This window comes from Opisthorchis viverrini (assembly GCF_000715545.1).
Source record: "Opisthorchis viverrini unplaced genomic scaffold opera_v5_86, whole genome shotgun sequence".
Lineage (NCBI taxonomy): Eukaryota > Metazoa > Platyhelminthes > Trematoda > Opisthorchiida > Opisthorchiidae > Opisthorchis > Opisthorchis viverrini.
The window spans coordinates 964,411-975,784 of NW_008751742.1; the positions used below are offsets into that span (position 1 = coordinate 964,411).

At 43.0% G+C, this 11,374-nt stretch overlaps 2 protein-coding genes across 2 annotated transcripts in view; one reads left to right on the top strand and one right to left on the bottom strand.

Moving 5' to 3' along the window:
- T265_04907 (hypothetical protein) overlaps positions 1 to 11,374 on the top strand; it is a gene marked incomplete at both ends in the record, with an annotated part of 146,454 nt that overhangs the window by 128,388 nt on the left and 6,692 nt on the right. The window lies entirely within an intron of this gene.
- T265_04910 (hypothetical protein) overlaps positions 8,581 to 11,374 on the bottom strand; it is a gene marked incomplete at both ends in the record, with an annotated part of 66,055 nt that continues 63,261 nt past the window's right edge. Inside the window, 2 exons of the mRNA XM_009169770.1 lie at positions 8,581 to 8,810; positions 8,994 to 9,183. Of these exons, the coding sequence (XP_009168034.1) occupies positions 8,724 to 8,810; positions 8,994 to 9,183 (277 nt within the window). The remainder of the gene's footprint in view (positions 8,811 to 8,993; positions 9,184 to 11,374) is intronic.

Below are 11,374 nucleotides of genomic sequence, written 5' to 3' on the forward strand. Positions count from 1 at the left end.
AGTGCAAAACGCGCCGTAGATCTGTTTCATCTGACCAAACCTTGATAAGTTCTGCCAACCGGACATTAAGCATAATTGTCGCCTTTATATCAACCCAGAGCCTTGCATATGTATTCAAACATGACAGATCAGAATAGAAAATAACTCTGCTCCGGTAAATCCACTCCACTATATGTCGGACCAGAGCTCTTAAATTACCCCATCTGAGCGTTCTGACGCACTCCGATCTTTCGCCTCATTTTTTGACCCAAGATTGCCTTGTGAAATAGCTTCCATTCATAGCCTCAGCCAGAAGAAGAATTTCTCCGTACAATCCATAGACAAGTAATCTTTTGAAAACGGAACCGCCTGACATAGAACTCACAAGGACTATGGTAACTCAGCCTAGTTATTTAGACTAAACATTTTTATCTACAAAGAAGTAGACCGTAGAATACGAACTGTTACTTTTGAGTGGAACTGAATTATTGCTGTCCATCCCGACCTCCACTCCTGTCTACATTCACCCCACGTAACTGCGGTCACCTGCTTGGTTGATATTCTGCCATCAAATTGTGGGGTGAAGAGGGAAGCAGCCGCGACTGAGCGTAGTTGCGAGCATTGCTAACCGCTGGTTTATAGACAACCTCAACTAGCAAAAAGTCATGTCACAAACTCGGCAGTTATCGAAAAGCCTTGGTCTGACACAGAATAAGTTAAATCAAGAGCCAATAAAAGACAATTATTGGTGGTCCCCTATTTACGAATACTAAGAAGTAGTCCCTTAGCCTTCGATGCCTGAGCCAACTACACCAGATAATCACAGCAACGTTCGCTTCTTGCTTATGACTTATTAACTGCAATTATCTAAAAGTTACTATTCAAGGGATACAGCGGTGAACACGTTCACCGTTAGCCATTTGTGAAGGGAAAACTTGAAAGGGTTACCATCTGAAATTTGCAGAGATTCTAAGGACAAGTTAGAACCGAAATCAAAATTGAGTTATCTTGTCCCGAAGTGTAACTGGCACTTTTATAGCGCAGTCATCGATACATTCGTTCTGGATGTCATGAATTCCTCCGACACGATTTATTTCACATTTGTTCACACCACCATATAAAGCCTCGTGATGGACACTGCCACACAAAGCAAATAGCGCTCAGCCCTTTCTGACGTCCTACAAAACAGCCTGAAAACCACGTGAAAACAAACAGAAAATATGCACAAGGATTTGGACAATGTACATTCATGCGGCGCTTCTGTTGGATTTCGCAAAGGTGACTGAGCCAACAAGTTGACGTCCTTATATCAACATTCTGATAAATTGTACAAGTGCAGTTATGAGTAAAAGTCGCAAACGCTTGATGATTAGCTGACTAAACCGAGCTGAGTAATTTATGGTCGAATTTTAGGGAACTGCCGGACAATCCTTCAATGGCCTTTTTTATTATTTCTACCGACGCCTATGATTACAGCTCCGCCTAAGTGTTCTCTAACCAGCAGAAATGAGGTAAGATATTTTAATTGATCATCTGTTGGAAAAACCGTTCCGAGATGTTGGAGCGTCCCTATGGAAGCGACTTGTATAGAAAGGAGCTTACCAGATCCGTTGAGGATCGTCTGGGTTCGATTTCACGCCACACAAATACTCAGTTAGAAGTAAGGTGGTGCTCAGTCGGTCTTTGGGGAAGACTAGGTCACATCGTGACTCGAAATTATTCTTTGACCTAGGCAACATCAGCCGATAGACCGCAAGGACAATGGTAAACAAGCCGTTTTACCACAAACCTATGGACATTAGCCACTGATACGGCGACGTTCCCGAGTGAAAGGTACAAATAACCTAGGTCAAAATCTGGTATCTGGTCCTTCATCTTGAATACACCTGTCTTCAAACTTTTGACGTAGCCTGTCAGCAAAAATTGCAGAAAAATCCTGACGCTCCATCTTGCATTGCCTGTCCAAAGAGTTTTGAAGGAGTCATCCATTCTTATGCGTGAAGAAGTCTGGCAACCAGTCATGTGCAAGTGAACGAGTTTGCGTGACCATGCATAATGCGTATACGGGGCTGAAAGAAATCACAATTTGCTCAAGTTCGTAGGGAAACTCGGCAGAATGTCAGTGATATCCTACGCCCTGAATGTTGGACACCCTAATTTAGAGAGTAATCTCTCGAGGACTCCACGAATTTGTTCGCATGTTGCACAAAACACAGGAGCAGAGTGGCTAGAATATGGGACGCAGTTCAGTGAACTAGGGTGGCAGTAACAAACAAATAATTTGGGACAAACCACTTTATTCTCAAGTGGAACTTGGTATTCAAAAAGAATTGGCCGACGCATTAAATTAGAGGCACTCGTTCCACGGAAGAACACTTTATCCTTAGTAATTGTGTTTTCATCGAGAGGTAGCAAGTACCTCACTTTGTGTTTGAAGTTCCCTTGAGAAAAACTCACCTTATATCCTTATTTACATCTGTCAAGATGATCTTCTGTAAGATACTTGCACTAAATAACACATCCAGGAGACTGGTGATGCAGAAAGCCTCTGATGAAAACCTAAAACTCGGTAGGAAGTGCTGTTATTTTCGTATGGATCTTTGACCGAAGATGAATTAGGCAACCACCACATTACCTGTATTCGATCATCCAAAAAATTGCCCCACAGTTTTGAACATCTTTGGAAATATATAGTGGCAATATGACTGCTTCTGGGAACACCTTTTTGTGCGTTTGGAGTAGGTTGACGAGACTGCATTGGGTCGTCTTCTCGTCTAAAATCTTACACGCCAGTAAGAAATGGAATGAATACTGGCGTCATATCCACTTCCTCTGTAATGTTTGTGGGGATTACAGACATTTTTAGAACGATCCGATCACGATCACAAATGTCGAAAAATAGATGCAACTAGGGTTATCTTTACCCGTGGTCAGCTGCTCCTGTTGTGCATCTTGGATAGCATATGCAAACAATTGTCAGATTAAGAGACATGCTGAGCGGAAACAAAATTGCTGCACGAAGACTGTCCACCTAAAAGTTCAAAACATAAATATTGATTGGTTCATGGAAAACCCTTGACCGTGTGTACTGTAATGACGGGTGACAAACTTTACTTCAGAAGAGTGAGGCAGTTCACGGATGAAAGTTCCAACAATGTTTCTGTAGGATCCGAAGGCTGAGAATAGATACATCTTAGGATACTAGAGGTAATAGCAGAGTCAGCAGTATTACGCTGATCCACTCGTTATCCGGTTTCATCAGTCCTTTGCTAATGATGCAGCCTGCCTTCTCGTGCCACGGAACCTGCGTGGTTTCGTCATCGAGCTCGTGGATTACCATATTCGGGCTCCTGGATGCGTCTTAGTTCAAAGATTTGCAGTGGAGTAGTTTTTCTTATTTTCTTGTACGTATGTATGTATGAATGACCGAATTTATATGTATGCATATTTTTGTACTGGCCGCTAGGAATTGTTCTGCCGGGTGATCCGGGAATAAATTAGTGCTGTCCAGTATGACAGAAGTCCAAAGGCCGTAAGATGACCAGCAAAATTGGCCACTATCATTTCCATGTGGCCGGCATTACTGCCGTCGTACACCGTCGAACCCTTGAAAATCCAAGAGTGCGATTTGCTTCAAAATGCATCTGGTGAGCAAAGCAGCGTTATACCCGGTAGCTCATATGCATGCAGCTGGAGGCGCGATGGAGTCCCTTGCAATCAATAGCACATTGTTATTTCTGCACATAATGTGCAACACAAAGGCTACCTCAAGGTTTCTTCGCGAATATATTCATTAAAGTTTTTCTTCCAGGTCTATGAGCTTGAGGATAATTCTTTCACAAAACTAGATCACATGAGGAATTGAATGGTTTAGCCCTTGGTTACTACGCCTAGCTGATGAGCTTCAGATAGAGGGAAACTTGTAACAGATTGCTTGCGGATTTTAAACAACCATCTCACTCCACTAATCTCAACATTAAACCGATTTTCAGACAAAAGGTTAATAGTAGATGCTAAAGTGGTGACAATGTGGTTATGTTGTCACTGTCGACATGATTATGACACTGCCTTTTCTTCACCTTTCTCAGCGCCGAGAGTTTGGGATGTAAATTTCATGGACTTCCCGGATGAGACACTATGCGATTGATATTACCTCGGCAGCGAAGGCGCTAAGAGTGGAACTTCCCCCTATACCCCTCGTTCCTCAATTACACGGGAGCCCAAACTGAGCACACGAAGAGGTCCTGGGAACTGTTTTTTGCATGCGCGCGTTCATCCCAGCACTGAAAACCCTTTTTTCCTCGTGGACAGAATCTATCAAGTTCGAGGTTGGTTAGAGCGTGAAGCAGGGTTGCTCCAATATCCGTTCTTTTTGTTCCAAAAATGACAGTGATTTCTGTGGGAGCGAAGAGCGCGTAATGATCTGATTCCGCCTCAGTGGTCATCTCTGGAACGTTTCCTTCTTGAAAAAACGCATAGGAGAGCGCCACAATAATGCAGCACTTTCCCGTTCTTCGGTAGATTGAGGGTGGGCGATACCTCCGATGAAATCTCCAAATATTCTCACAATATCAACAACTGAATCCAAAAATTTTGTGTATTAATTCTGGTGCGTGACTCATGCAACGACAGAACTGTAGTTACTAACAACTGTATACGCTTTGGTATTAGCTCACCGTTGGCTAAATGCGGTTCACTTTTAGCTTTCTATCGGACTTCCTGGGACTTGAAAGCTTCATTTAAATCAGAAATTGTAGCAGTGTACCACGTGGATTTCAGCTGGTTCTGGGGAACCTTGTTCCCGGCCAAAGTTTGACGCCAAATTAAATGTTAGCAAAATGCATTACACACGGGCGTAATAAGCGTCCGAAAGTATTGGTAGGTTGCAAAATCTTGAATACCACACGACAACACATTATAGGTCCACCAACGACATTTCAGAATGATTGGAAGAGTTCAATTATGATACCCACGCCAGGCTGTTTGGATTTATTGTCCACTTTAATCATAATCGACTTGAAAAAATGGAGGGTTTGGAATGACGGAGCCCGGAATTACTAAATGCACCTGGATACATACACACATTCGCCGTTTTTGCTACGTGAGCTGAATGCTCAGAAGTTGTGTCCCGAAACCGCCAATCGTTCTCTTGTGTAATGATGCTTAAAATCGAGGATGACGGAAACTCCACCAAAGTGGCAGCCACGGGTAACAGTTGCGGACTGCGTTCTTGAGATCGGGCCCCGGAGAAATCCTGCAGTTGACAGAACGGCCTGGCGAGCCGCCTTCCATAGACTTAAAGACCTTTGAGGTAAAATGTACCTCAATCCTGGAACGCAAGTCTGTTTTCAAAAAATCTGGTGTAACTGCATGGGCGTAGAATCACAAAACATACGAGTGCACACATCTAAGCAGAGTGGGACTAACAAACAATGAGTATACTAAATCTTGACGAAATAAGTTTCCTGAGCTGAGTTCACCCTGCTTTTTTGCCGGCATCTACTCGAGTCCACTGTACTCCTCCGAAATGGTATTACGAATAGTCACTCAACTTCTACTTTATCACACTGAAATTCATTCACGCCCAAATAACGTTTAGTGGGCATTTCGGAGAGGATGAATCTACTACGGTTCGTTTTGAGGAAGTGTGGTGTTTCTTTGTAACATGAGTTATGCCACCATCAGCTTGGTTTAATACAAACCAGTGCGAGTGATCACTATTATGGCATCATAGTAGGGCGATTCTACGCGTGTTTGTCATTCCACCATATTTTTTCATCTTTACTTTGGGATAAGCGGTTTGCACGTAGCGGTGCGTCTGACTTCACGCAAATCGAATATACTCAAACAGTAATTAGATAGACAAAATTGGATGGATAGATTCTACTACCGCCCGCTCTCCCCACCAAAATTATTTTCACTGTGGGTTTTTTGTATTTTGTTGAAATAAATTGTCATAAGCTTTTTGTTGGCTACGTTTTTGTTTTCACGAGTGGATCTACCGGAAAGCAGTTAAAATAAACAAAATATTACGTATAATTATCTCCGCAAATCGTTAATCGCAGTATTGCATCCGGTTGACCGGCTGCATTTCTGTTTGAGTCTGGCCCATAGCGGAATATCTGGAAATCATGTTCACACAACTTCTTTGCTCTATCAGTGCGTTGAACAACATGTTAAGAACAGAGTATAATAAACAATCAGACAGAAAATCAAACAATAAACGTATGGTGATCCATAGTTGTGGCTAGTGCACTCGTATTTGTTTGCCCTGCCACAGCTGCATGTACTCATGAGGAAACATTATATAGTCTTCAACATCCCTGAACGTTTTCCAAAAACTCTCAGGTTCTCGAAAATAAAGTACCCTTTGAAAATGGTGTTTCGCCGGAATATGTCAGTATTATCGAGTCACATGGTGATGTCTAGTTTTCAACCGATCGACATTACGAATTGTGCTGTGGCCGCAGGACAAACTTCTTAAGCTTGTGATAACAGTTAAACCTTTGAAAGATGCCTTTTAACATGTCAGAGTATCGTTGCTTCTCAAAGCATTGGAGACTATGTCATCTATTTCTAAAAGTTGTTGCACTTCAGTGTGAAACGGAAAGTTGGTTGTTACCACAGAGGTAGCAACAATTTGGTCATTTCTGACTAAGTCTTGGATTGCGTTGATAGCTTTATAAATAACGCACGCAGAATCACTCAGCTTTGAAACGAGGCTTGCTGTTGCCAAATACACTTGGCATTTCAATTTCCAGTGGGAAGTGAAACTGCTGTTTAAAATCACTACTGTTATAGACCGGATAACCATGTACCTGAAAAATAGATTTTATGACGAGATCACCAATTCTATTCCTTATCAATCACCACCGATTTTCGAGAAGATGGAACACGTTTCTGTAAGCTGAAATCACACGCGCAACGCATTCCGATCCGAAACATGGACAACAAAATAAGAAGCTTTTCAGTTTCCTCTGAAGTGTGGCATTCTTTCGAGGGCAGAATATTTCTATAAACCTTACGGACGTGAAAAGCTGTGGTGGCTTATTCAAGCCACCATGTGAGGGTTTCCCCTGGTGTGCATTTCTACAGCCCATATCACCTATTACAAGAATACTGGAATAAGCTCACCATATCTCACAGAATTTTCCGATTGAGAGCATGACACAAGCCAGAGTACAAAATCAGCACGTCTCGAAATTGAGGTGCTGCTCAGAGGCAGAGCCACGTTAGTACTGAATACTGGTAAATTACTACAGAGATCGACTACGGTAAGTCCGGCAAACTAATTGGTTCATCCACGTTGTGTTAGTCACTAGTGGCTTTAACAGTTCGATAGAATGTAAGCGGACTGCATTTTGCTAGCTTGATTGTACTACAACTGACGCGAAATGTACTTTGACCTTTGAGTGTCAGAATTTTCCATAGAACTGCTAATCCGAGAGCTTCGCAATACCGTATACGCAGTATAAAGATCAGAGTTCTAAATGATTTCCGAGTGAAAACAGCTCGTCTATGAGAGAACTATGTTCAGTAGAAAAAATAACTCTACCGAGAGTCCGTGTTCATTGGTGCGCTCTTATTCATCATCACAGGTTGGTCTTGACTAGTTATTTGTCAGACTGAATACCCCAGAGTAGTGGAATAGGCCTAGATAGAATGTTTTTGCGCCAAATATGGCAAAAGCCAGTCATTTCATAGACAAGCACCAGGCATCTGACAAAAAGCGCTAGTGTCCCCACAGCGACGAACCAGCGGTGTTTGGAATCCTCATCCTGTGATTTGAATTATGTCCTAGTATCATTCATTTGATTCCATGATATATTGGCACGCAACAACCAGCCTTTTCTATACATCCTAACCGCACGTTTTTGCCAAATCGTTCCGCAGAGGCCGGAGGCGCTACCTTCGTTCCTCTCATTACTGTTTCTTATGCTCTCGGACTGCCTGGAAGGTCACATTCCTGAAAATAATCCCAGAAGGCCGGAAACCTACTGAGACCCTCAAACCTCACAGGCCAGAAAAGACAGCTTCCGGTTGAACGCTCCAGCAGTCAATCAATTAAGCAACGGCCGACGATGATGAGTGTTCAAGCATATCATAGAGACACGGCCCACAACGATGGGTATTCACCCAAAGCCTATCAGGCCACAGGCCCTTTGTAACTTTGCATTCGCTTATTCGCAATAAAGCTGTTGTGTTCCTTGTCGATGAATTTTTTACGATAATAAGGCCCCGAAACGGAGACAACAGTTGGTTCCAACACAGACTGAGAAAGCTACCTGTTCCCCTAATCTGCAGAAATCCCAATAGTTTTATTTTACCTTGCTATATTCAGTGGTTCTAGTTGAGAGGACATCATCGTCACATTGATATGGACCTCCCAGAAGCAGTTACATATATTGGTCTTAGCTTTATTACCTGCAAGGATTCGGTTATCGGGCACTAACACAAATCTTAGTGTTGGAAACAATTCATGTTACAACTGACAGATTTTCACCGCTGCTCTGGGTGAGACGGTTCCCTCAGTGAAGCTCACATTCTCTTTCATCTGCTTTTCCCACTGAACTTTGCAGAGAAAGACCAAACTCGACCATCTTTCACGTGAACAACTTATATGAAGTGCAAGAAGAGAGCATTGGGTGAACAAGACCAAGTAGTTTCAGGGGGGTAGATCACCAGTGGAGTCACATCTCAGCTGTAATGACCAGGATGGTTAACTGGAAGCTCTGAGCGGTGCATCAGGAGCAAACGAGTACTTGGCCCAAGTCGCCGAACTCATAGTCCCGTTCCGTCGTATTTTCATGAATGAGGACGCCGGAGACATGCTGCAAATTGTAAATACAATTTATTGGGAATACAGACTACTGAGTGGTACTGCAAGTAGCGTGGACAAATTGATCATCTGAAGCATCAAAGGAACGTTCGTCCCACAACATATACATCACTTAAATATGGGGAATAATAAACAGTATCAAAGACAATAAAATCATAAAACGAACAGCACCCACTTGAAGACCAGGGACAGTCGCCATCAGACTCAACGACAGGGGCATTGAACGACCTGGGGGCAACATGCCCAGACGACAAGTGGTTAATCCAACCCACGCCAGCGGAGGTAAGGAACGGAAAGAACATTCGTTTGAGTTATCGGTTTCAGGTTTGCTTCGAAGATCCAACATCAAATCCATATGTTGTGTGCTTGGAGGAACAAAAGAAATTAAACAGAACTTTCCGATTATCCGGCGAGTAACAATGCACTGCAATTGAAACGGTATCTGTGGAGTGACGAGGGAATATATTGTGGAATCGCCGTCACATCGAAAAGGAGCTCTCTTAAAAGAACCCCTCTAGTTGGAAACAATATCACCAGAATGCCCATTTCGGAAAGAAATAGCATCCTCATGAAACAGTTAGTAACTTTTAGCGTATGAGGCTGAAAGACACCGGTACAGTGAAACACCTATCGACTGGGGAACTCGGGAATGGAAGACGGCGGTGATCTCAGAAGCAAAACAAACTAGCACCTCAAAGCATAATGAACAAATGCAGCTATACGCAACATGTTCCAAGTAACGGTCAAAAACGAGCGCAAATATACTTAACCCCTAAATATGAACGACATGGTAATTAATCAGGCCACATTGGCTCGTATAACACATGAAGGTCTCTTTTGAATACCCCCGGGGCCTATCGTAAAGTGCCTATCGTAAAATCTTGACATACTGAATGGCTTCAGACACGCGTAGACAAGAAATAACGTGTGCTCTAAGTATCCACTTATCTCACTGGCAACCGAATCAAGGTTGTAGCTACAGATACAGTTTATAACGCATCAGGCGGTGATGAGGTATACACTTGATACCAGCCAACCAGTCGATTGTTTGAGGCAATGAGATGACCATCACTATCAGAGCCAGGGAAATCGGACTGCACAGCAGATACAGTGCAACAAATTGGTCGGGATCGTTTCATAGTTGAAGCCGTTGGTAGGTTTCCCGAAAGCCTGGAGAGTTACCGCAAACTCTGACAAAGTGGAATATACTGAAGGCCGCATCTAAAAAGAAAATACGTGCTCCGAAGATGACAGGTTTATTTAGTGAAAATTTGAGTACCAGGTATTTCCGAAGTTCTGCATAAACAAAAGCGTTCTGAGAATTCGACAGACTAAGGTAAGGTGGCAAGTTTCAAGACGCTGGATATTGCAAAGTGATGAGGAGGAAGAAAACCGGTCTTTACGGCGTTTGATGTACCAAATGATATGAAAATGTCTCATGGTCAGTCTGGAGTGTTAAACCTACAACCATGCTATAGGTTACCCTCTGTGACTTGTACACACCCAGATGAAGAATGCAGGCAGATGTATGCACCTAGGATGGGTATGGTTAGTGTGGGCCAGGTAATAACTATTTGTATGCAATATGGGGCCCAGAAATTCGGTTGTGGATAGTTGAACTGGCAGTTGTGGAACACCAGTTGACCATGTTGATGGCCTTAGGAACACCTTCTCCTGTTCACCCAATGGTGTTATTCCCTCGGGTCTACACCGGATACACGGTACTCAAACGGATGCACATGCGGCTCAGCGCGAACACTATGCGGAATTGTTCAATAGGTGTGGGTGCCTGTCGGCTTCGTTAGATGTGACGGGCCAGTATAAAAACTGGTGCCCACACATCATATATACTAGCCTATGTTAATCCTATTCAAATGTAGTTTGTATAAAAGGTGCCTGAACCAATGACATTAGGCTCTGCGTCATCTCACGACTAATGTTCTTGACATTATGGAGTGAAATTTTATTGTATAGGTCTTGGGGGAGACGGTGGAAGAAGCCATGCAGGACGAGTGCAGCTGAGGTATTCCGGTGACATAAGCAGCAGGTTCTATCACTTTTGCAAGAACCCGTACACATAAAATATCCGCCTTCAAAGACGACAAAACTTGTGCGGAAAAGTCAGACCATCCGGGAGAAACGATGTCCGTAATTGCAATTGCGCGCAAGACGGAAGACCCACATAAAAGTTCCCAGAGTCATCCTGCAATTCTTTACTCGAAACGGCAAACAAGCAAAACATGAAATGAACCTTAATTCTGTGGACATGACCATGAGAAAGCAAATCAGATATGCGCGGCGTATCAATCACAACAAAGCCGGAAAGCCCTATCCTAGAAATGTAGCCTATAATAGGAATATATTCTGGTTAGTTCCTGAATCGGTAGAAAATATTGATTCCACCTTTCTTTCGGCTTTAAAGGCTTGATGCTTTTCAACGGCATAAAATTCAAGAAGAGTGAACAGGGTATGGGACATCAACATTTCCTTTCGATACCACAAGATGTGCGGGGGACCTGCCGTCATATATATATATATATATATATATATATATAT